Genomic DNA, 26,668 nt, shown 5'->3' with positions numbered 1-26,668 from the left:
AGTTTAGGGATTTAAGTGTCAGCGTTTGTACAATGTTGTATGCTAATTTTTAGGTAAAGTCATGATCAGTGTGAATTTGTGATTAAATGTATTCATTTCTGTTACCTAAAAGGAAACATTTCTTCAGAGGGTGTTTCAACAGATACTTTCACAAAATTAGCTGGCAAAAAATTTAGGTCTGATTGATTGGTATATTCTTTCTGTTGGAGTTACCTTGTCATCTTCAATCCTGTTGCTGTACTCTTGGCATACATTTTTCCACTGTATTTTGTATAAATATTTTTTGAACACTCAAAAACAAGTGAGTAGCTACTATAGTCTAGCCACTGGAGATATAAAACAGAGTAAATTATTTTCAAGAGGCTCAGAGCTTAGTGAGGGAGATGCAAACAGAAAATTATCTAACAAAATAAATACAGTAAAAGCAAATTAAGTGTGCACAATAATCCCCAAGTCATAAACTTAAGCAGAAATGAAGTTTTCAAATAATTAATAGGTTGCTCACCGACTCTTTGGGAGGATAAGAAAGCCAGATTTGAGTCTTTGAAGCCAGGAACGATTCTCAGTATCACACCACAACATCACTGGATCCTACTCCTAATCACCACCCCTGCCTACCTCTGGACAATGACAGTCACCTTTGCCAAAACACATTTCCCTCTTTCTTGTCTCCAGCAGCTGAATCAAAATCTGGCACAGGTGTATCTGATTACTGGAAACTCATCACAGTGCTGCACCCTGGTCTCCCACAAAGAATCTTAAGTTGGAGGAGTCCATGTAGAACTGAGGTTCCCGTGCAGAGCTGCCCAAAAGATTGAAAATCCACTGCAGTGCTGAAGCTAGCCTGGGGGTTGAGAGGAGAGGGAGTCAGGGAAGGCTCTTGGGAGAAGATGACTTCTTACTGAGTCTTAATGAGTGAGTTAGAGGTAGTCCTGGGATTCCAAACAGAGGGGATAGATAAGGAAAAGACTAGAGTCAAACAGTAATTGTGGGTATGGGGAATCTGAAAGCATTTTAATGTTGCTGGAGCTTAACATGAGGTACGGGAGTTGGAATAAATGAGACTGGATTGGATGTTAGGGAGCTTCGTTATACCATACTAAGGAATTTTAACTTTATTCCAGATAGCTATTGAATGAAGGGTTTAAGCAGAAGAGTAACCTGGTCAAGCTTTTCATAATAGATCGCTCCAGTAGCCATTGGTGGGTATATGTGAGGAAAACAACACTGGAAGCAGGGATAACTATGCCCTCAGTCCAGGATAGAAGTGAGGAGAAACTGAACTATGGCAAAAACAGTAGGGGTGCAGAAGTAAAACTGGAATGGCTTGATGGCTAATAGAGCTGGAAAGAAAAGGAAAAGTTGCGAGTGATACACGGGTTTTCATTTTGTAGGACTTGTATGGACAATGATGCCACCACTTGAGTTAGAAAGTACAGGCAAAAAATCTTTTTAGAGGGGAGGAAGAAATAGACAGGTCTGGGCAGACTCTGGGAGGGCTCACGCCGTGGACTACTTCCCAGAACTTCTGCTGCTAGTGTCCTTGTCCCCATGGTGAGCCACAGCCACCTCCCACCTCAGCAGGAGACCCTCCAACACTAGCAGAAAAGAAAACTTCTTCAAAGCGTTGCAGCGACCAGTCGCTCCCATCAGGAAACTTACAAAAGCTTCTTAGATAGCCTCATCCACCAGAGAGCAGACAGAAGAAGCAAGAAGAACTACAATCCTGTAACCTCTGGAACAAAAACCACATTCACAGAAAGATAGACAAGATGAAAAGGCAGAGGGCTATCTACCAGATGAAGGAACAAGATAAAACCCCAGAAAAACAACTAAATGAAGTGGAGATAGGCAACCTTCCAGAAAAAGAATTCAAAATAATGATAGTGAAGATGATCCAGGACCTCGGAAAAAGAATGGAGGCAAAGATCGAGAAGATGCAAGAAATGTTTACAAAGGACCTAGAAGACGTAAAGAACAAACAGAGATGAACAATACAATAACTGAAATGAAAACTACACTACAAGGAATCAATAGCAGAATAACTGAGGCAGAAGAATGGATAAGTGACCTGGAAGACAGAATGGTGGAATTCACTGCTGCAGAACAGAATAAAGAAAAAAGAATGAAAAGAAATGAAGACAACCTAAGAGACCTCTGGGACAACATTAAACACAACAACATTTGCATTATACAGGTCCCAAAAGGAGAAAAGAGAGAGAAAGGACTAGAGAAAATATTTGAGGAGATTATAGTCGAAAATTTCGCTAACATGGGAAAGGAAATAGCCATCCAAGTCCAGGAAGCACAGTGAGTCCCATACAGGATAAACCCAAGGAGAAACATGCCGAAACACATAGTAATCAAATTGGCAAAAAATAAAGACAAAAATTATTGAAAGCAGCAAGGGAAAAATGACAAATAACATACAAGGGAACTCCCATAAGGTTAACAGCTGATTTCTCAGCAGAAACTCTACAAGCCAGAAGGGAGTGGCATGAGATACTTAAAGTGATGAAAGGGAAGAACCTACAACCGAGATTACTCTACCCAGCAAGGATCTCATTCAGATGCGACGGAGAAATCAAAAGCTTTACAGACAAGTAAAAGATAAGCGAATTCAGCACCACCAAACCAGCTCTACAACAAATGCTAAAGGAACTTCTCTAAGTGAGAAACACAAGAGAAGAAAAGGACGGACAAAAAAAAAACATCCAAAACAATTAAGAAAATGGTAATAGGAACGTATATATCGATAATTACCCTAAACATGAATGGATTAAATGCTCCAACCAAAAGACACAGGCTTGCTGAATGGATACAAAAACAAGACCCATATATATTCTGTCTACAAGAGACCCACTTCAGACCTAGGGACACAAAGACTGAAAGTGAGGGGATGGAAAAAGATATTCCATGCAAATGGAAATCAAAAGAAAGCTGGAGTAGCAATACTCATATCAGATAAAATAGACTTTAAAATAAAGAATGTTACAAGAGACAAGGAAGGACACTACATAATGACCAGGAGATCAATCCAAGAAGATACAACCTATGTTGGAGGTGCTCCAACATAGGAGCACCTCAATACATAAGGCAACTGCTAACAGCTATCAGAGGAAATTGACAGCAACACAATAATAGTGGGGGACTTTAACACCACACTTACACCAATGGACAGATCATCAAAACAAAATGAATAAGAAAACAGAAGCTTTAAATGACACAATAGACCAGATAGATTTAATTGATGTTTATAGGACATTCCATCCAAAAACAGCAGATTACACTTTCTTCTCAAGTGCGCATGGAACATTCTCCAGGATAGATCACATCTTGGGTCACAAATCAAGCCTCAGTAAATTTAAGAAAATTGAAGTCATATCAGTATCTTTTCTGACCACAATGCTATGAGATTAGAAATCAGTTACAGGGAAAAAAACGTAAAAAACACACACACATGGAGGCTAAACAATACATTACTAAATAACCAAGAGATCACTGAAGAAATCAAAGAGGCAACCAAAAAATACCTAGAGACAAATGACAATGAAAACATGACAATCCAAAACCTATGGAATGCAGCAAAAAAAGTCCTAAGAGGGAAGTTTATAGCTATACAAGCCTACCTCAGGAAACAAGAAAAATCTCAACAATCTAACCTTACACCTAAAGGAACTAGAGAAAGAAGAACAAACAAAACCCAAAGTTAGCAGAAGGAAAGAAATCATAAAGATCAGAGCACAAATAAATGAAATAAAACTAAAAGCTGGTTCTTTGATAAGATAAACAAAATTGATAAACCATTAGCCAGACTCATCAAGAAAAAGAGGGAGAGGACTCAAATCAGTAAAATTAGAAATGAAAAAGGAGAAGTTACAACAGACACCACAGAAATACAAAGCATCCTAAGAGACTACTACAAGCAACTCTGCCAATAAAATGGACAACCTGGAAGAAATGGGCAAATTCTTAGAAAGGTATAACCTTTCAAGACTGAACCAGGAATAGAAAATATGAACAGACCAATCACAAGTAATGAAATTGAAACCGTGATTAAAAATCTTCCAACAAACAAAGGTCCAGGACCAGATGGCTTCACAGGTGAATTCTATCAAACATTTAGAGAAGAGCTAACACCCATCCTTCTCAAACTCTTCCAAAAAATTGCAGAGGAGGAATACTCCCATACTCACTGTACGAGGCCACCATCACCCTGAAACCAAAACCAGACAAAGATACTCTAAAAAAAGAAAATTACAGACCAATATCACTGATGAATATAGATGCAAAAATACTAGCAAACAGAATGCAACAACACATTAAAAGGATCATACACCATGATCAAGTGGGATTTATCCCAGGGATGCAAGGATTCTTCAATATATGAAATCAATCAATGTGATACACCATATTAACAAATTGCAGAAAAAAAACATATGATCACGTCAATAGATGGAGAAAAAGCTTTTGAGAAAATTCAACACCCATTTGTGGTAAAAACTCTCCAGAAAGTGGGCATAGAGGGAACCTACCTCAACATAATAAAGGCCATATACAACAAACCCACAGCAAACATCATTCTCAATGGTGAAAAACTGAAATATTTCCTCCAAGATCAGGAAAAAGACAAGGATGTCCACTCTCGCCACTATTATTCAACATAGTTTTGGAAGTCCTAGCCATGGCAATCAGAGAAGAAAAAGAAATAAAAGGAATACAGATTGAAAAAGAAGTAAAACTGTCACTGTTTGCAGATGACATGATACTATAGAGAATCCTAAAGATGCCACCAGAAAACTACTAGAGCTAATCAATGAATTTGGTAAAGTTGTAGGATACAAAATTAATGCACAGAAAGCTCTTGCATTCCTATACACTAATGATGAAAAATCTGAAAGAGAAATTAAGGAAACACTCCCATTTTCCATTATAACAAAAAGAATAAAATACTTAGGAGTAAACCTACCTAGGGAGACAAAAGAGCTGTATTCAGAAAACTATAAGGCACTGATGAAAGAAATTAAAGATGATACCAACAGATGGAGAGACATACCATGTTCTTGGATTGGAAGAATCAATATTGTGAAGATGACTATACTATCCAAAGCAATCTACAGATTCAATGCAATCCCTATCAAATTACCAATGGCATTTTTTTACAGAACTAGAGCAAAAAATCTTAAAATTTGTATGGAGACACAAAAGACCTCGAATAGCCAAAACAGTTTTGAGGGAAAAAAACGGAGCTGGAGGAATCAGACTCCCTGACTTCACAGTATAGTATAAAGCTACAGTAATCAAGACAATATGGTACCGACACAAAAACAGAAACATTGATCAATGGAACAAGATAGAAAGCCCAGGGATAAACCCACACATGTATGGTCAACTAATGTATGACAAAGGAGGCAAGGATATACAATGGAGAAAAGACGGTCTCTTCAGTAAGTGGTGCTGGGAAAACTGGACAGCTACATGTAAAAGAATGAAATTAGAACACTCCCTAACACCATACACAAAAATAAACAAAATGGATTAGAGACCTAAATGTAAGATCGGACACTATAAAACTCTTAGAGGAAAACATAGGAAGAGCACTCTGACATAAATCACAGCAAGATCTTTTTTGATCCACCTCCTAGAGTAATGGAAATAAAAACAAAAATAAACAAATGGGACCTAATGAAACTTAAAAGTTTTTGCACAGCAAAGGAAACCATAAACAAGAGAAAAGACAACCTTCAGAATGGGAGAAAATATTTGCAAACGAACCAACGGACAAAGGATTAATCTCCAAAATATATAAACAGCTCATGCAGCTCAATAGTAAAAAAAAACAAACAACCCAATCCATAATGGGCAGAAGACCTAAATAGACATTTCTCCAAAGAAGACATACAGATGGCCAAGAAGCACATGAACAACTGCTCAACATCACTAATTATTAGAGGAATGCAAATCAAAACTACAATGAGGGGCTTCCCTGGTGGCGCAGTGGTTGAAAGTCCACCTGCCGATGCAGGGGACACAGGTTCATGCCCCTGTCCGGGAAGATCCCACATGCTGTGGAGTGGCTAGGCCTGTGAGCCATGGCCGCTGAACCTGCGCGTCCAGAGCCTGTGCTTCACAATGGGAGAGGCTACAACAGTGAGAGACCCATGCACCACAAAAAAAAAAAAAAAAAAAAGTACAATGAGGTATCACCTCACACCAGTTAGAATGGGCATCATCAGAAAATCTACAAACAACAAATGTGGAGAAAAGGGAACTCTCTTGCACTGTTGGTGGGAATGTAAATTGATACAGCCACTATGGAGCACAGTATGGACGTTTCTTAAAAAACTAAAAATAGAATTACTATATGATCCGGCAATCCCACTACTGGGTATATACCCAGAGAAAAGCATAATTCAAAAAGACACATGCACCCCAATGTTCATTGCAACACAATTTACAATAGCCAGGTCATGGAAGCAAGCTAAATGCCCATCGACAGATGAGTGGATAAAGAAGATGTGGTACATATATACAATGGAATATTACTTAGCCATAAAAAGGAACGAAATTGGGTCATTTGTTGAGACGTGGTTGGATCTAGAGACTGTCATACAGAGTGAAGTAAGTCAGAAAGAGAAAAACAAATATCATATATTAACGCACTTATGTGGAACCTAGAAAAATGGTACAGATGAACTGGTTTGCTGGGCAAAACTTGAGACACAGATGTAGAGAAAGTATGGACACCAAGCGGGGAAAGCAGCGGGGTGGTAGTGGTGGTGTGATGAATTGGGCGATTGGGATTGACATCTATACAGTGATGTGTATAAAACTGATGACTAATAAGAGCCTGCTCTATAAAAAAAAAAAGTAGACAGGTCTGTCAAAGGAGGGTGATTTGCATGTCAGACACCTGAAGGATATCCAGGTGATAATACCAGAAGTAACTGAATATATGAATCTCAAAACTGGAGCAGAGGAAGAGGCTAGAAATGAGAATCGTATGTGTAGAAGTTGAAACCACAAGAGTGTATGAAATCTATTACAGAGAAAATACAGAGGAACTGGGGGGTCAAGGACAAAGGCTTAGGGACATCGTAATGCTTCAAGGATAAGCAGCGAAGAGGACCTCAGAAGGAAAGTAGGAAAGAGCGATCATGTTGTAAGTGGTCCATAGTGTGGATTGCGTTACCCGGGTCCTGGGCCAACAGAAGATCTGGAGGGGAGGAGTCATCATCAAAGTTTTGGATCCAGGTTGCTTCTGGTTCCCTCCACCTTCACTGGATGTCTGAGTCATCACTACTGAGAAAAAGATAACGCTTCCCCTCTCTTCATCTGCATTCACAGGAGAAGGTAGATCGAAAGCCCTCTCCCATTATAGGAAAAAGAAGAAATCATTAGATCAAATCAGGAAGTTGGTTTCTGGCCCTGGCTCTGCCATAAACACTCATGTTTTGACTCCAGATATCATATAACCATTCTCAGTCTGGTGCTTATCTGAAAAATAAGGGACTTGAACTGGATTATCTCCAAGGTTGTATCTATTCGGTTAGTCAGGAGACAAAAACCACAGGTTATTTTAACAGAACAACATAAAGAATCATTAAATAGGCATTGAAGAAAGGGCCAAAGGAAAACAAGTATCAGAGAGCTAGCAAGGGCAAAAGCAAACATCACAGGGCCGCGGGAGCAAAAGGGAAGAGGCTGGCGTCGCTAAAACTGAAACTGAAACCCAGACTTCCCAGAAGGGGGCGCTGCTCCGCTGGTGCTGGCAAGACCACACTGGTTTTGTGAGTATTGGAAAAACTGCCACTGCAGGGAAGCCAACATTGCTAGAGTGATGCTGATGGGAATAGAGCAAATAGGAGGAAACAAGTCCCTTCCTCATCCTGCCTTGCAGCTGTGTAAGCCTCTCATTTAGGAAGTTTAAGTCTCTGAGCATCTCATTCAACAAATAGCTACAGTGATGAATAAATAAAAATCTTTCATAACTGTATCACTGAAATGGAGGTAAGGAATATGCTGAACCCAAAATGATGTGACACAAGAAACCCTAGAAGGAGAAGAAGGGTCAAGGCTTAGGGTGACTTCTGAAACCTGGAGACCTTGACCTTTGTGGACAACAGAGGATACTGAGGCAAGAGAGAACGCCAAGGCTTGCCAAAGATGGAGAAGCTACAGGAGACCCTCCGACGAACCCAAGCCCGAAAGGGCTGTACTGTGGTATACAAGTAAGTGAAGAATAAACGCCGCCACGCGGAAGGAGTCAAGGCCACACATCTATCTCCAACCTGCTGCTGGACCAAGGGGATGAAGCTCCCTTGAGATTCTGTAAACCACAAGCTGGCTCTCGCACAGGACTGTGGTCTGAAGTCCCACTAACTGTAAAGTTTGAAACCCCTTAGTGAAGTATTTAATTCACATTGGTTCTGGGTAGTGCCCCCAGGTGGCAGGCAGAAGCTTTCACAATTCCTCTTAAGAGAGCTCAGATTCAACTCAGGCCTCAAAGAATGTCCACAGGCAAAATGCTAACACAATATTGCAAATCAGCTACACTTCAGTTTTTTAAAAAATGCTAAGGAGATTGAGCAACTGAAGGTAAACATTCACAAGGTATCCAAGGAAACGAAGCACTGTGAACAAGAACCAGCAGACGCCGCATACGGACACCTCAGCGGCCACCAGGGAGCTATGCATTTAAAAGCCTCAAGGAGACACCAGTTCATACTCATCAGATTGACAGAAATGTTTTGAATTGGCATTAACCGTTTGGCGTTACCTCCTATATGCATTTAAACATATGCACACCTCCCATTCCTTTACGTTATGCCTAAAGGAACTCTTACACATGTATCTTAGGACTTATGTACCAGAATGTTCATAGCAGTACTGTTCATAACAGGGAAAAACAACAAAGCCTGGAAATAGCCCCACTGCTGACCAACCTAAATTGGATAAACTGGCGTTTCCACACACTGCCGTACTACAGAGCAGTGAGAATGAACCAGCCTCACGCATCGACGTGGATGAATCTCCAATATAATATTGAACAAAAGAAGTCATGGAAGAATACATGCAGTATGAGTCAGGCCGTTCGCATAAGCTAAAAAAATGGTACATGTTGTTTAAGGCAAGTGGTAAAACTCAAACAAAAAGCAAAGGAATAATTATCACAAAAATTAGGATGGTGGTGCTTTTTGGGGGGGGTGGGTAGCAAGGAGGTACGATCAAAGTGGATCGTCAGGGGTTTTCTGATGTAGCTGGTAATACTCATTAAAAAAAATCTTGGCTGGCAGGGACGTGGGTGTCCACTTACGATCCTTATTTAAAACATACATTTTACACACACTTTTAGATGTATGATATGCTTCACAAAAAATAAGGAATGATCCTAATAGTCCTTTTCTAACCTGTAAGACTTGCTGTCAGAATGCTGTGCAGTTCGTATTTTCAATGCCAGCTTCTTGGGCCATAAAATAAAAGGGGCCAGTGTTTTTCAGCAGTTCTTCAGGGCTGCCATACTCTACAATCTTCCCGTTGTCTAGGACCATTACCCTGAAACAAAAAAGAGAGAAGTCTTAGAAAGCAGTGTCTCAAACCTTGGCATTCATAATAACCAGAACTAAGTCTCGATATTGTTACCAAGGCTGTTGCCCCAGAATCATACCCCTGCCCCTCCCTCAAATGGAAACCAAGTGCTCATATCTAAGTTTCACGAGTAAGCTGCAAAGAGAAAAACAAGAACTGGTTAGAACAAACTGGGCCCAAGGTGGTGGAAGATTTGATTTCCAGTAGACCTTGGGCCTCATTATGCTCATTGTAATATATTAGCATGCTAAATGACACACCTACCAGCACCATGATATGGACAATTGCCATGACAACAACCGGAAAAGCCCAGACAAGGACTGAAAAGGAGGGTTGCATCAGTTCCCGTTCAAACCACACCCCTCTTCTCAGATTAGTCATAAATATTCCTCCTACTCTTTCCAATTCCCTCCCTTTTCCCCTCAACCCTCCTATATAAATGGTGTCTCCGCCCAGATCGGGTTGAGAAAGTTGATTTGTGAACTAATTAATTCCCACTTCTCCATTCTTTGGCCATTGAATAAAACTTGTGCTGGAAAGTCTTAGCATTGGTTTTGTTATTGGCTGTGCGAATCTGAGCGGAAAAAGAAGCTCCCTGGCCAAGACGAGGGGTCTCTAGGCTAGGACACCAGCGCGGGTCCAGGTGACCAATACGATAACAGGATGTTTATTCATACTAGGCTACAACGCAGCGAGAATGACTGAACTGCGGCTATCTGCATCAACATGGATTCCTTGTGGAATACTGAACAAAATAGACTTATACTGATTATACTCTTACACTATTTACATAAGTTTTTTTCCTTTTTTTTAAGGATACACATTAAGGATACGTTGATTTAAAAAGGGAGCCTTCCCCTTGGTCAAAAAAGGGAGCCTATTCTCTTCAGTTTTAAGATTACTGACCCCCCCCCCCATTTTGAATTGTCAGATTGTCAGAGTTAGAAGGAACAGAAAGCTTGTTTACAGGCAGAGCAGCTGAGACCCAGCTTAGTTGGGAAGGTCAATGGAGCAATATATATCACTCCTGGCTTGGGCCTCCTCCACCCCCCATACTCAGTTAATAGTTACAGTTTCCCATTTTACCTTGAAGACAGTTCCCTTAACCCTGTTGGCCTTCATTAGCTTGATGTATAATTTTGGGCAAATTACTTGCAATCTCTCAGCCTCCATTTTTTCATCAATAAAATGACGGTAGTTAAACCTGTAAAGAGACCTCACGGCTGAGGCTATCGCTGTTGACAACGGGTTAAGCCGTGGCTATCAAGCTCTGTCCCCCGACTCACTTGTCACTGTCCATGATGGTGTGCAGCCTGTGGGCAATGGTGATGGTCGTGCAGTGGGAGAACTCAGTTTGGATGGTTGTCTGGATGAGGCGATCTGTCTCTAGATCCACCGCAGCAGTGGCCTCGTCCATGATCAGAATCTTGGATTTCTGAAGCAGAGCCCTGGCCAGGCACAGTAGCTGCCTTTGCCCTATGCTGCAGCCAGTGGAAGAAACAAAGCATTAGCCCCTAAGGACCAAGGAATAACCTGGGTTGGCGGTTGGAGGGGCAGATTTCATGTTCCAGATCAGACTTCCAAAACCCACACTTCCAAATTCCCCTAGAATGCCTTAGCCTCTTCCACTAGCTGTTTATTGTTACCAAGGGCAATGTTTGCCAAACTTTCTCAGTTAATTGGAAGACCCACCGCAGGTACTTAATTTAAAAATTCCTATTTCTGGGCCCTGCTCTCAGTCAGAATGGGGAGGAGCCTAGGAACCTGTATTTTGAATACACCCCAGGAGATTTTCATGTTTAACAAGTTTGGAAAACACTAACCCTGGAATAGTGCTTTGCATTCAGCTACAGTGATGTCTCAGTACCCGACTTCAGCAGTATTTGACCTGACACCATTAGTATAGGGTGAAACCGCATGAGAATGCCCCAGTGGCATTTCTTAGTGGCCTTAGCAAATTCATTTGTTATTTTAATGTGTAATTCTAGTCTCAAGGCTAATTATTTGTTCAGGGCCTTCTCCCTTGATTAGAAACCGTTGCTATCTAATGATCATGATGTCTTGGTGGGAGATGCAATGTTTGTGGAATTCGAATATGCCTGTAAAATGCAAATCACTTTAAATTGCTAAAAGCCAGTAATGAAGGCTGGACTTCTTACTTACATAAAGAACATTTGGGAAGTGATGTGGAGGAAATATTCGTGAGTTTGGAATTGCTCTTTCCTGCTGTGGCCATTAGGGAACGTATTAAACAGGGGGTGGCTAAAGTTCTGTAATTCTCTGTAAGAAAATTTACGCAGGAGATGAGAAGTCACCCAAGATGAACTTCCAGTTTTTCTCTGTAACGTCAGAACAGAGACACTGAAAAACTATTTACTTAACGCTTCCCAACTCCCAGCTCGTTCAGTTGGACTTCATAGTAACAGGCTGTTGCTAAGGTATCAATTTGGCTTTCAGCTGCTGACTCTCCCGAAGCTGACTGATCTCCAGTCTCTGATCAGGGAATTTTAGGTTTCAGCAGCCCACCAGGTCTGAAATCAAGGCGCTGGTAATGCCAGGTAAGTTTCTCCCAGCATTCACAGAGGATGGTGTGATTCTGTCCTCAGGCCCCTATCACATCCTGCTCACATGGCCCTGCACACCTGCAGCATTTACTGCACAGAATTTACTCACACGAGGTGTGTCTTCTCCATCACACTGTAAGTGCTAGGAGGGCATGGATGGGTCTGTGGCATTTTCCTCTGTATTTCCAGTAGGTGCTCAATATATGTTGACTGAATGTTTGAATGGCCTTTTTAATAGGCCTGAAGACCTACTTCAGTCCTGCTAGTTCCTAGATCTGTCACTGAGGGAAAACAAACATGCTGGTGTTCTCTACCAAGGCTCACAAGTGTTCCCTGGGGCTACACACTGAAATCACCTGGGACCCTGATTCAACCGGTCTGGGGTACAGCCTGGGCACTGGGACTTTAAGTTTCCCGAGTGATTCTAGCGTGCAGCCTACTTAAGACTCAACCTTCTAGGCAGTGCATCTCATGCTGTAACTTGCACACAAATTATCTGGGACTCTTGCTAAAGGGCGGATTCTGAATAGTAGGATAGAGCCTGAGATTCTGCATTTATAACAAGCTCCCAGGTGAAGCCAGAGCAGCGGGTCCATTAATTGAGCTACTGAGCCTTCCCTTCTGAGCTCCAATTGCTAATGTTGCATGCCCTGCCCACCACTCTGAAGGCACCAGCGCTGCAGCAAGGCCGGCCCCTGAGCCACCAGCTTTGACTGAGAGCTGACCATCAGTGTGTGGAGGGAGAAAAGAGGTTGTTGTAGGGAAAATGCCAGGCCAACTTGTTAACTGACAGAAAATGTGAAGTGTCAACATATGAGGAAACACTTTGAAAAGGTAACAAGAACTGTGAAGCCAAAAGAGTCTTTGTGCTGGTTTATGGTGTTCCAAGGACCCTGCGGACAGCACATCTCCATCATCCACGTGCTCCTTAGATCAGGGCTTCTCAAACTGAGGTGCCTGTAACAACCCCTGGGATCCTTTAGAACTCCCATCTCCAGCAATGCCACGTACCAATTACATCAGACTCTCTGGGGCTGGACCAGGCATGGGGATTGTTTTCAGCCTGATTGCAGACTGCAGCTGAAAACCCGCACAACGGTGGGATCAGCAAGCTCATGTTTGTAATGTCCTGTGAGGGTATGTTTACTGACAAAGGTTTTCAAGAGTTTCCAAGCACATTCACATCTATTTTAATCTTCACATCAAGTTCGTTTTACGCATTAGGAATTAGACCTGGAGAGTGAAAATTCTTTGATGCCAGGCACCACCATGCATGAGTAACAAAAGTAGTGGTCCCCTCGCTTCCTACACAGCCTGTGGGGGAAGTGGGTTATGAAACATTACCTCAGGTTGTCACCGCCCTCTGTCACTTCGTAGGACAACCCAGCTTGCAGGCCGTCCACGAAAGATTTGAGGTGAGCAAGCTCCAAGGCCTTCCAAATCTCCTCATCTGAGTAGTTGTTGAAAGGGTCTAGATTCATCCTCAGGCTCCCAGAGAACAGGATAGGATCCTGCAAGTCAAGGGACAAGGGAGTTACTGGGGCTAATGTCAGAAAAGGAACAAGTAGGGACTTCCCTGGTGGTGCAGTGGTTAAGAATCTGCATGCCAATGCAGGGGACACGGGTTCGAGCCCTGGTCCGGGAAGATCCCACATGCTGCGGAGCAACTAAGCCCGTGTGCCACAACTACTGAGCCTGCGCTCTAGACCCCGTGAGCCACAACTACTGAGCCCGCGAGCCACCAACTACTGTAGCCCACGCGCCTAGAGCCCGTGCTCCGCAACAAGAGAAGCCACCGCAATGAGAAGCCCACACACCGCAACGAAGAGTAGTCCTGCTCACCACAATTAGAGAAAGCCCCCGTGCAGCAATGCAGCCAAAAATAAAATTTTAAAAAATTTTTAATAAACAAACATGTGGCTTTTAATATATATACACATATATATACATATGTATACATATACATATATATATATATTTAAAATTTTTTTTATAAAAGAAAAGGAACCAGTAATTCCTTGTGGCCAAGAAAGTGAGCAGGACTGGTCTGAGATGGAAAGCTGGTTAGTTAGTGGTCCAGCTTCTCCAAGATTTCCCCACTGCAGGCTTGGAGCTAAACACGGGGAGCTAAACACAGCATTAAGAGGAGTCCTTGGTTTTGTTTGGTTTTTCATTCTGAAGTTTATTTATGGATTTCCAAATTTGCCTTAGCATCCCTTAAAAAGATGAGAGGAACATCCCACATCCCCAAATGAAAACTCATGGTTTGGAGGTGGAGGGATCAGGGGCAGGCAGGGGAAGGGGTCATATAGTTACAAGAGAAGAATTTCTTACGCTCTTGAAGAGGCTGGTGAAAGTGTAACAAAGGGAGCAAACACCAGACAGACCAAAGCCACCCCAGAGACTTGGCTGCAGCAAGCAGAGGACAGGTTCTGATGAGGACCCACATACCCCGAGAGCCTCCAGGGCAGTCCTTGTTTGGAAGGGTCTGGAGAGGAAGCTGCAGGGAAGACTTTCTTGCTGATGCGCTAACCATTCCGCTTATTGGCAAAACATTGCCACAAATTCCCTCCCCTGTCTTTTAACCATATCAAATGGGGAGTACAAAGCTTAATAGTTTCAAGCTTCAGCAGCAAAACTGCTAATGCTGATTGCAAAGGTCCTGCGAACCTTGATGGGCTATAGAAATGCTAAATAATCATCTGCTCCATTTGACTCCTGCTGTATTGCTGCCACCTACTGGTTAGATACTGACAGTCACACAAGCATATTACCAAAAAAATGCAAGATTTATTTTTGTAAGTTCTGGAAGCAATGTGTCTTAGGGAACTAGCTTAGGTATCCCAGGCAGACAGCAGAAATGACGCCACCAGATGAACACACATCAGGAAGAAGATGCACATGTTTCCTGTAGAACAAGCTGCATGTGACAGAGTACGTCCTACAGCTTACCTGGGGGATGATGGTCAGTTTCTCTCGGAGGTCGTGGAGCCCAATGGAAGCAATATCTACCCCATCAATGGTGATCTGGCCTCCTGCAGCCTCTAGGATTCTGAAAAGGCTGTTTGTCAGGGATGATTTCCCAGCTCCTGTCCTGCCCACCACGCCAATCTGTAAATACAGTTCCTTGGCATGTTAGTTCACCATGTAATTATTGAGGGCAACAATTTAGCCAGGGACATTCATAATCACAGGTGGAAAAAGACAGTGACTGGCTACTTCATCTCTAAGATGTTAAACTGATTTTGGTTTTGGTGGGGAAAAATGTACCTGGATGTCAGAAAAGGATGGCTTTCCCATCCTACCTCCTAACTTGTTGCTTGCTGAGAACTACACTGACTGCTGGAAATGTACACATCTGTTGCAGTTATTCTTGGAAATTATAGATTTTTTTTAAATCCTTGTTAAAAGTGAGGAGAAGGGAAGGATTGGGTCTGCCATCAGGTCTGAGAAGCAGACCCTGACCTGGACCTGAGCATCAGTACCCAGACATATTTTTGGCCCTGCATCAGACCCCAAGTCCTCAGAGAACAAGAAAACCATACCAGGACTTTGCAGACCAGAGGGAAAACTAGGCCATTCTCTCTGCAGGGACAAACCTGCACACAGCTGTTCCCACCAGTTCCTTCCCCAGGCCGGTGCTTCCTCCTGACTTCCCCTCTACAAGCCTTGGCGCTTACAGGAAATGAGCCCAGTCAGCAGACAGGGAGATAGGGGAGGGCTGAGCAAGAGAGCCCTTACAGGCTTAAGTCTGTTTGATCCTGTGTGGATATCCTGCCCTCTGGTGGTGGCGCTGTGTCCCTACACCTCCCCAGGGCAGAGGAAGCGCCCCAACCCTCTCGCTTCCACCAGATTAATGAAAGCCCAGAGTCCACTGCTCTCCACCTCTATGTTCACAAGGACTCACCCAGGCCTTTCTTCAGCTCCACCTACCTTCTCAGTGCTCTTAATGTCACAAGTGATCCCCTTCAGTACCAGATCCAGCTCAGGCCGATACCGTACTTGGTAGTTGCTAAACTGGATCTCCCCTTTGCTGGGCCAACCTTTTGGAGGCCTCTTATCAGTCACCCATGGTGCCTGGCAAGGCGACAGGAGGAAAAGTGCTTTACACAGTGACAACTCGCTCAACAGTCCCCACAGGACTCATGTCACAGAACAGGGTAGCAGTGTGCCAGCCACCCGTGAGCATCTGCATTGAATAGACTGAACTAGACTGGTACTTCCAGAAGGGTCCTACCTTATTCAATTAAAGAAACCCTATCCCACGAGGTTGTTCTGTGCATCTCCAGAATGAAGCCACCATTTAACTTGGTGCATCCCAAGACCTGACTTCTCCCAAACCATTACCTATTTTAGGTTTCAAGAAATTAGGTTCTTTCAGTTAGAGCAAGGGAAACTTCCAGAGAACCTTTATGACCCCATGTGAAATCTCTAGATAAGGTGAAGATGCATTCTCAAAGCGGTGGCTTTTTTTTTGGCCTTGTCTCTGGCTTCCTCTGATTTCTCCTTACCTCATTTTCCACGTTTATGTACTCATTTATTCGCTCAACAGCCACAATGTTGGTCTCTATTTCTGACGTCATCCTCACTAGCCAGTTCAGGGTTTGTGTGATCTACAGAAAAACTGGAAGACTAAGGATCATCTCAGGCTCAGAAACCAACCCAACCAGTTAAACCACAAGGTCAATCTAGTGCCTACTCTGCACCCAGCACTATGCCGGGCTCTACAAGAGAGCAAGGAGAAGTATAAGAGACAATCCACACCTTCTTGGGGGAGGAAATGAGGCCGGTGCATTGAATGGTGGGAGGACAATTAAGTGCTCAACTGTGTGGTGCTCACAGGAAAGGCACTACTAGCTTGGAGTGGCCTAGGGCCAAAGCTGAGGCTGGAGAGGCTGGCCGTGGGTCTCCTGCCTGTAAGCCCTTAGGGGTTAGGGGTGGCATTCTACCAATGGGGAAAGCATAAGGAAAGACACAGGGTAGGAGAAGGCCTTCCAAATAGCTGCCACCTCTACGCTCAACAACAGCTCCATTGAGAACCCAGCCCTCAAGGTGGGACATCCACATGGACCCCTGTCCTCTGTTACCCCAATGAACTCCAGGTGCCTTCCTGCCATTACAGAGATAACATCTAACCACTAGGAAGATGATTGTCATGATCTGGGCCAGAGTCCAGGGAATCCATGGGTTACTCAGAGGCAAGCTGCTCACATGCAAGCTTTTTTCAGGCAAAAATGTAGTCCTGGCACATACACACAGGGAATCTTTGTAGAGCACATGGTGGTTAGAGAGAGGGAGAGCACAGGAGGCTGGGGACTACAAGTAACCACTTGGTGAAGCCTGGACCATATGAACTGTTGATATTTGAATGTTTTTATTTTGGTTCAGTATAATAGTTCTCCAACTCTTTGCCCCATCTGTCCTAGGTTAATAAGCCTAGAAATGAGGGGATGAAAGGGCAGTGGCACAAGGAACCCTGTAATTCTGGTAAATGACAGAGTCCTTTTGGGTGTCCCGCCATGATCACCTTGGGCCTTATTAACGCCAACTGAAAATAGCACCATATAGAGCCTGCTGGTAACTGTGCAGACCCCCAGTATATTAGTTCAGAAAGAGTCCACAAAAGATGGCCAAATGACTCATTAAATGAGTATCATTCATTAAACATTTACCATAGTGCCAGTGGTAGCAAAGTGGCTGAGTGGTAGGAAATAACGTCTGATATCTATCCCTTAGTCAAACAGGGGATGCATTATATAGTTCTATTAGACTCTATATTCTTTATTAAAATTAACTCCAATTATTCTGTGATTTAACAAAATAAACATAGAAGTTATTTGTTCAGAAGAGTTTCTGGTTACTGCTGCATTATAATAGAAACTCATTTTTTTTTCTCTTTTGATTATAATCAAGCAAAGAGACAGGAAACTATTAGATAATCATCTGAGATTGCTTTCTTAACTACCCAGGGCAACACAATTTATGTCCAGTTACCCAGATGACACTGGTACCTACTTAGAAAGGGAAAGGAGCCTGTCCATGGGTTACACAATTAGTAAGAGATGGAGCTAGGGTTTGAACCTCAGTCTCCCCTGGTCCCTCTGGATCTAGAAAGGAATCAAGAGCACAGACTCCACGGTATACCCGAGGCTCCATTTAAGAATAATGCATTAATTCAGCCAAACTCCCAACCTTCAGACTCACACTGAGTGCATTGGACAGAACAAAGCCCACAGTGTCCCCACTTAGGGTATCTCTATAAATAACCATCATCAAGGATGAAAAGAAGACGATCAGGTTCCCAATCAGCTCCAGACGAATTGCAAGCCACCTGGAAGGCAACAGAACCAGAGAAAGAGGTGTCACTGAGAGGTGTCCACTTCCTTACCTTACCCAGCAACCTAGGTGTTCCTAGAACATTCTCAGAGGGCTTGAGTTGGTAGGGCTGCATTCTTAGGAGGTGTCTCAATTTGACTATGCCATGTGTTCCTAAAGTCTTTTAAATTGGATTTTAGAAAATAAATCGCATTTTAAAAGATACTAGAAGAGTTTGCTAAACTAAGGGAATCCTATAGTCCAATGTCTCCCAAACTTGCCAAATCTTAAGAATCATCTGGTGGCAATTGTTAAAATTACACAAATTCATGCAAAAAATTCCTGGACTCTTCCCCAGGAGATTCAGGGAATGGGTTTTAGGAATCTGCATTTTAACAAATGTTCCAAGTGAGTTCTTTTGATTAGGCATGGGAAACAATGGCATAAAGAATCCAAATGTAAGGTTAGAAAGAAATCACCACAGGAAGGTTCAATGTACCCTGTCTGATTTCGTGATTTTTAAAAAGGTAGAGAAGAAGCTGGAGGTGGAGGGAAATTAGGTGTGAGCTGATGACAGGGAGGTATGTCGGGCTTTGTAGAGAACTGAATAGTGTGTAGATTGATATAATTTATGAAAACTGACTTTCCCAGTAAAATGTATTTAACTAAATTTGAATAATTCTAGCACGTGTACAAATAAATATACATATTTTACAATGGGGGGTCCAACAGAAAATTGACTCTTATGCCTGTTTCCTTCTTGGAAAGTATCTAAAATATAAAAAACCTTTACAATCAAATTTCTGACCTCTCCATGTTCCAGATAATACTAAGCATCATTAGCCTGCCCTTCACACCGCAAGACAGTGTAGAAGCCACTCAAGGGTTTCCACTTCCTGAAAAAGACCTTCCTCCTCCAAGGACACATGACTTCTTGCCAGGGTCTAATGAAGCTGGAGAAATCAAGAATGCTCACCCTTTTTGGATTCATCTCACAGGATGTGAGCTTTTCATTTCTGTCATCATTGATTTTGCCTAAAATTTCCCAGCTTTCCTCCCTCCAACCTCTGCTTCTTTCACCACCCTACAAAGAGTGTCCTGCCTATGGAGAATCTCACATCCATTCTCAGGGAAGCAAACAGAGAATATCCAGTTCACCCAGCACGTGAACAGTACCTGGGTTATCAAATGCTCACAGATGTCATGTGACTCCCTTAATAAGCCTATGAGGTAGGTTGTGTTCCAGCCGTCGTACAAACAAAGAAAATGAGATTTTCCTGAGAGGGGTCAAGACAATTCACCCCGCTTGGTAAGTGGCAGAGCAGACAGAGGGACCCCCAGTCTCTGACTCCAAAGCTCATGCTTTCTCCTCTCTACTCACGTGACAGGCGTGTTTGGCAAGAGTGAATTTCACAACACTGGCCATGCCTGCCCTCCCACAGCTAATGTCAAAAGTGCAGAACCCCGAAGCACATATTTGGGTGATATCCAGGGGCAGCCTCACCTGTTGGAGATAATCCAGGAAAAGACACATTTCTGGTTGGTGTCCGTCACCATCTCATTGTGCTTTAGAAATCGCTCCTGGTGCTCAAAAGCACGGATAACAGACAAACCTGACACAGTCTCACTAAAGTGAGAGTAGATTGGGGACCTGGTGACAGAGTCCAGTCGTCTCAGCTGGCGGGAAGTAGCCACATAAAATATCTGGACCCAAAAAAGTGAAGACTCAGTCATACAATCATATCACATACGTTGTACCTCTTCCTTCATGGCCGTGACCCAGTATTCTTTACGTTGAGGCCACAGCTCACATCTGAACAGAGAAGCGGCTCTGGTCTCTTCTCTGACTAGAGGAGAAATGAGAGAGGCTCAGAGGAAGAGGATGCTGGGAAGATCTGGGGTTGGAGGGAACAGAGGAGCACGAAAGCGCGGACACCACACCTCACTCAGCCCTAGAGGTTGGAATTTTCAAACCACATAAGTTTTGTCAGCCTAATCCGTATGGTCCCAAGAATCTGCACATATTGTCTAAATGACAGTTTTGTAGTGGTTAGAAAAACAGTCTCTAAAAGATTTTATAAATGCTGCTGGGAACCGAGGGGTGTGGAAAGTGGAGATGGGCAGTAAATGGTCCAAGAAAGGTATGCCAAGGTTTTGATAAAAATTGAATAATCAGGTAAGTGACCAAAATTGTGCTTTGACAGTGTGTGAAGGTAAAGATCGTTTGGAGGTGTGTGGAATGCTGAGGGTCTAAGAACTGGATGTAATAGCGCAGGCTGAAGGGGGAGGTTCAGTGGGGTGGGTTAGTGGTGCTACTAGATTCCAAGAGGATTTGTTGAAACTAGGGAAGAACTGGGCATTTGAGTCAGAATTCAAAATGTTATACCTGGAAATTTCCTCAAAGATCCTGCTTCTTTTTTTTTTTTTTTTTTTTTTTTTTGCGGTACGCGGGCCTCTCACTGCTGTGGCCTCCCCCGCTGCGGAGCACAGGCTCCGGACGCACAGGCCCAGCGGCCATGGCTCACGGGCCTAGCCGCTCCGCGGCATGTGGGATCTTCCCAGACCGGGGCACGAACCCGCGTCCCCTGCATCGGCAGGCGGACTCTCAACCACTGTGCCACCAGGGAAGCCCAGATCCTGCCTCTTATTTGTTGGTTTGTTACTGACAAAGATGACAATGTTCCTGAGGAACTCAACACAAACAGCAGGTGGTGTCAACTTACCACAGGCCACAAGTCTGCCCTTGACTGAAGGGCTTCAGAATTGTTTTCTCAAGGTGATCAATTCATCCCAAAGGTAAATGGTGGAACAAGAATTCTCTCCACAGCTTCCCTCCCCTCCTCAGTTTTTATCATGGTCATGGAGCCCCTTACACTTGCTCTGGTTTTTCTGTGAGGCTTGGCTTTTAAGCTGTGTCCTCAAGAACACACTGGAATTGAGCCTAAGCCACCCACAGACACCCCAGTGAAAGGAGAACTGCCCTGAAGTGAAAAGAGACTGGGCTCCTGCTGAGGGACATCTCCAAGCAGATAATCCTAAGCCAACCAAGGAAGCAGCCTTAGCACAACTCTTCTAGAAGCAACCAGTTACCTTACCATTGTGAAGGGTCTTACAGAGCCTCAAGACTTTGTCCAGAGCCAACCTCAAAGTAGTCTTGGATCCAAACATAAATATGCCCCACTTACACTTGTGGGGTGCGGGGCAGAAGTTAAGGTGAGATTGACCGTGAACTTCCACCCACCCATCAGTGCTGACACTTCAGCTTCAGAAAGTGGCCTACGGGCTCCTTGGTATGTTATTATCTGGCTCAATAACGAAGATGCTGGAGAGGGGAGAGTGACTAGCAATAAACACAAGAGAAGAGTCTCAGGAAGGAGCTTGGGCTTTTATGAGTAGAGAAGGAAGGAAACCTAGCCATTTCCAAACCTACCTGAACAGACACATAAATGATGCCAAGAGGGATGATGACGATGATGAAGACTGGAGTGGCCAGGCAGATCATGACCAGGGTGCTGATGATGCCCAGGAAGCACAAAATCCAGCTGCGCAAAGACATGGGGAGGGTGTCATCCACCGTGGAGATATCCTAGGGACACATATGGAGAGATGGTGTGCTAATGAATTCCTATGACATTTTACATCTCGGTTCCAGCAGCGAATTTGCTCAGTCATATCAGAATGCAAGTAACTATATGTCCAGGGTTGAAAGAAAAAAAGAAATCCTCACCAGCTATTAGTTCTATGCAGATTAATTTTGACCCTTACCTGGCACAGATTCTCCATCTTTCCTTCCTCCACCCCCTCCTTTATCTCCTCTTAAGGGCTCAGTCATCAGCTCCAGAGGACCCTAGGTATAATTCTCCTTTATGGTCTGAGCTACCTTCTCCGCAAAACATGCTGTATAATTAATGACAGTTTCCTTTTTCATGCAAAAGCAGTTAGCAAAATATGACTGTTGCCTAAGTAACTCACAGTATGATCTCTGTGTTTTTTTCGGAAGATTAATTATATATTTATAGCAACAGTGGAAAAGAGTGTTTTTGCAAAATTCCTGTGAGAAATCTCCCCATCCAAAATTGTGTACTTTTTAAGGTTCTATTTAAGAGCAGAAAGCCCATTTAAGTTGTCTCCAGTGACATCATGCCCACCATCTTCGTTCCACAGGAAGGTGACAAGTGGGGGCCTGCCCACTTTTGAAGCAGTCACCATGTCCCCAGAACCTGCCTGTGGGCTGGGAGCTAGACTTTCTGTGTCTGCTCCAAGACCAAACAAATAAGGGCTCAGAGCTCCTCAAGACATTTTTTTTAAAATGTGCACCCTCTTCTACAAACAGAAGACTGAAAATTCTGTTGGTGATAGTTGAATATTATTCAGAATTGTCTGGTTTCCTCTGTTCTTGAAATTTCCCCCTTATGTTCATTAAGAATCAACGACTTTGGTCTGGCCCATGGAAGAGAGCCATCTATATGATCTTAGCATTTACTGAGCATCCCAATGCCTAATACAGTCCTTGGCTCATAGAAGGTACTCAATATATGTTGAATGAATGAATGCTAAGGGTCCCAGAATCTTCAGTCGATGGAGAACCCCATTAAAATTATAGGATTCCACAATCCAGACCTTGTTTACTTATTTTTAAAGCATCAAAGATGGGAGATTCAGGGATGGAGGCGGCAACCAAGCAAAGCATTGTCCTGCTATCTCTTTTATTCACTGTCACACTAGTGATAGCGCTTTTACTTGTGTTTCTCCCTCTGCAGAACAATCCTTCACATCCTGCTTCTGCCACTCACCCATCCCCTACCCCCACCATCTCCCTGGCTAACTTCTATGAGTTAAGTCCCTCCTTTTCTGACATTTCCCACCCTCAATCACCCAGGTTGAGCTGGTATCTCTTTTCTCTGTCACTCTTTTGTACTCCAAGAATGCCACTGTACACATCGTTGTTACTGGTTTTCCTATATCCTATCATAATCCTTTACTTCCTTGGCCGTCCCCCTCACTAGATGGTGAGCTACTTAAAGGGAAAGAGTTGTTCATCCCTGTAACCCCAGGATCCTTAGGACCTCACACAAGGTGTTCAAGAAATATCTGCGTGCTGAGTGGACCAAAAACCTGGAACTGCCCAGTGTTGCCTAGGGACACATGAGAATTCTTTCCCTGTCAGAAATAAAAAGATCCTCAGCATATAAACACGTCTTACAACCCTTGAGATACTTACGCCAGCAAACCTGTTCACTATCCGGCCAGTGGGTGTTGTGTCAAAAAAACTCATGGGTACTCGAAGGATATTGTTCAGCAGCTGCTTGTGAAGAATGCTTGCTGCGTGGACGGAACCATAGACACTCCAGAGATTTGCTATGAGCACAAATATACCTGGAAATGGAGCCAGTTTAGTCAGCACCATGCACAGGGATCCCTGAAGACTTGTGCAGGACATGATAGCAAATTTGTCATGAGTCCAGGCAAAGGACATGGACCTGACAGAGCGTCTCAGAGATGGCTGCCGTAGCCATCACACATACCTTGTGCTAATCCCAGAGCTCCATAGACACCAACTCTCAGGTCCCTCTGAGAGGCTGGATAGTTGGTGCTATTGAAGGTTTTAGAGTCACGGGTCCAAGCACTGAGCCAGAGGTTCGATCCAATAAAAGACACGGAATGGAGCACAAACCCAAAGATAATGAAGAATATCGAACACCATCCTATTGCTTGTAGGTATTTCAGGTAGATGGAGAACTTCACCTGCAAAGCCCCCACCTCAATATTAGTAGAGTTCCTAGCGGCTTTTGGTGAGGAATTACCTAGAATACCAATCATAGGGGGAGTACAGTCCTCTGGAAAGTGGAGAGCCGGTGGCAAAATTTGGTGGTCTGTGATCACATTTCTGTACTGGGCCAGCATGATAATAATCAATGCTGAAATATAATGCAGGGTAAATAACCATCAGATTATTAATGAGCTTCTAGATGCAATTAAGAGGAAAAGATATAAAAACAGAGCGGGACAGATAAGGCTATACCACAGACCTTGGAATTTGTTTTATTAATGTTTAAGTTAAGATCTTAAATTTAAGAGCTTGGTTTTAAGTTTTATTAATTTGAATTGTGTGCTATGAGCTTGATATATTGGTGTTCTCTGGCTCCCAGAATTGCATCTCAAAGCATTTTTGTTTTTACCACATATCAGAATGGAATCAAACCCTCATGAAGTGTAGTATGAGGATATTCACAGGGAACATGTCATTCTTCATGGAAATACAATTTGATAAAAAGCCCAGAGCCTCTGCTAACATTTCAATGATAAATTTAAAGACTGGCAAAGCACACAAGACATATCCCTCTGTAGATATGTATTCAAGTCATCAAACTTAAAAATGTTCAAATCCCAAGCCTTATATCACCTCTAATGGTACTTTTTACTGTGGTGTTTACCTTTCCAGTTTGTATGAATTCCTTCTTAATTAGTTTTTGCCCTTTCACTGGTTCTTCCTCCTCCTTCAGGATATTCACATTCCGAGTTTTCAAGTCTTTTAAGGGCTTCAGATGCCTGCTACTGGACCTAGAACTGAGAGATTGAGAGGGGAAGCTTTCCTGAATATGTAGATGCATGCCAAGGGTCTTCTTGCAAGCAGGTGTCACAGTAGCTCTGCTCACATCAAAGTGCATTTCAGAGCAGATGGTCATGGGGGAAACACCACCCCAACCCTCCTCCACATGCACAGAAACAAAAGAAGAGCTGGGAGCGCCCATGTGGACACTCAGAAAAAGTCCACAGAGAAAAAGAGAATGATCAGGTGGAACTATGGAAGTGATGGGGGATGCCAGCTGAATATATGACCAACCTGCGACTAAATGTTCGATGAAGACTGTTCTCTCTTTTCATGGACAAGGAGGCCACATCTTCAGGGATTTCCTCCACACTGGGCATCAGCCCATAGTCATCTTCTTCACTGTCCTCATTGACTAGGAGACACATCAAAGGTTAGGGAGATTGCTGCATAGAGCTGTCATAGCCCTATGAACAAGAAGAAAAGTCTTTTCTGATCTTGTTGGTCTTAATAAGAGATCCCAGATGTACACACATGTTGGAATCTTTTACTCCAGAAATACTGTTTATTAGGACATCTCATTGAAAAATACCAGGATAAAGGAGAGGTGAGTTAATATTCCACTGGAAGAGAAACGGTCAAAAAGGAGAAGAATATTCCCAGAAGCTTGTAAGTTCCTTTGGAGCAGGAAAGAACTTTTAAGGATTACAGTAGACAAACAGAAGAGTCATAATCCCCAGAAATGTCTAAAAAGGTGAGTGTAAATTTAAAATGTTCTGCTTGAAATTCAAATAATTTGAGAAATTTTATTAATTTAAAGCGTTTTAAAAAACATATCCTGAAAATAAAAGGTAAAACAGCTTGGTCTGTGAAAATGGTAGAGTTATGACCTCCAGAAATTGGTACCTCTGTAAAAGCAGTGAGCATACTAGCCAAAAAATGTCAAAATCAAATTTTCCGTAACTTTGAAATTAACCAAAGGCTTGCCACAATCCAAGGAGCATTTATTTAAGAAAAATGGCTAAATCTCAGAAAGAAAAGTAAGTTTTGTAATAGTTTAATTTACCCTATTCCTATTCCCCTCTTCTTAGATCTGCTGTAGCCTAGAAAACCAACAGCCACACATTCATTGTAACCATGAAAATCACCAGCCTAGCAGCTGCTGGAAGGAACAGACTGGGTTCAGAACATGCTCAAAACCTTACTTCTGGAGAAGTGTCATTATTCGACCTGTCTGGCAGTTCCCTGGAAAACTCCATTCACAGGGCTTGTCTTTATAGAACCTGACTTGGAGTTGGCTCTAACAACCAGCAGTAGTTGTTTAACATCACAGCTGCCTGAGGCAGTGATAACAGTTGGAGCAAAGGAGAAACTGACCAAGAACTTAAGAGGAAAAAAAACCTGGGGAATAAGATATCCATAGGGAGCTTTGATATCGTCAGTATATTCCTGGCAATCGAGAATGTCATACACATGTGTAGGGTTGCACACATGCCGACCCAAGAAAGACTTGAGAATGTCCTATTCTCTTACCTCTGGCTTACCTTCAGACTCTGTGCAAGCAGGGAAAAAAGGCTGAGGCAGAACTATAAACTGCCTGCTGGCATGTTAAACAGACATGTCCACCCCCACCCCCCATCCCCACAGAGCC

The 26,668-nt window shown here is 43.1% G+C and overlaps 1 protein-coding gene across 2 annotated transcripts in view; it reads right to left on the bottom strand.

Moving 5' to 3' along the window:
- Nucleotides 1–228: 228 nt before the first annotated feature.
- Nucleotides 229–26,668, bottom strand: part of ABCC2 (ATP binding cassette subfamily C member 2) — a 71,661-nt gene continuing 45,221 nt past the window's right edge. The window contains exons 20-33 of one of the 2 annotated variants that reach the window (XM_082673608.1): nt 25,312–25,432; nt 24,902–25,034; nt 23,993–24,212; nt 23,689–23,843; nt 21,898–22,053; nt 19,972–20,171; nt 18,357–18,483; nt 16,664–16,765; nt 16,086–16,229; nt 15,105–15,263; nt 13,497–13,663; nt 10,875–11,069; nt 9,411–9,555; nt 229–844 (exon numbers count right to left, since the gene is read on the bottom strand). In XM_082673608.1, coding sequence (XP_082529734.1) covers nt 9,426–9,555; nt 10,875–11,069; nt 13,497–13,663; nt 15,105–15,263; nt 16,086–16,229; nt 16,664–16,765; nt 18,357–18,483; nt 19,972–20,171; nt 21,898–22,053; nt 23,689–23,843; nt 23,993–24,212; nt 24,902–25,034; nt 25,312–25,432 — 2,009 coding nt within the window. In that variant the 3' untranslated portion in view covers nt 229–844; nt 9,411–9,425. Of the gene's footprint in view, nt 845–9,033; nt 9,556–10,874; nt 11,070–13,496; nt 13,664–15,104; nt 15,264–16,085; nt 16,230–16,663; nt 16,766–18,356; nt 18,484–19,971; nt 20,172–21,897; nt 22,054–23,688; nt 23,844–23,992; nt 24,213–24,901; nt 25,035–25,311; nt 25,433–26,668 lie in introns of those variants that run through there. The other variant, XM_082673607.1, reaches the window with a different exon arrangement.

The sequence above is a fragment of the Grampus griseus genome (genome assembly GCF_964374135.1).
Source record: "Grampus griseus genome assembly, chromosome: 16".
Lineage (NCBI taxonomy): Eukaryota > Metazoa > Chordata > Mammalia > Artiodactyla > Delphinidae > Grampus > Grampus griseus.
Note: the sequence above shows the minus strand (reverse complement) of the source record. Positions and strands in the feature narration are given on the sequence as shown.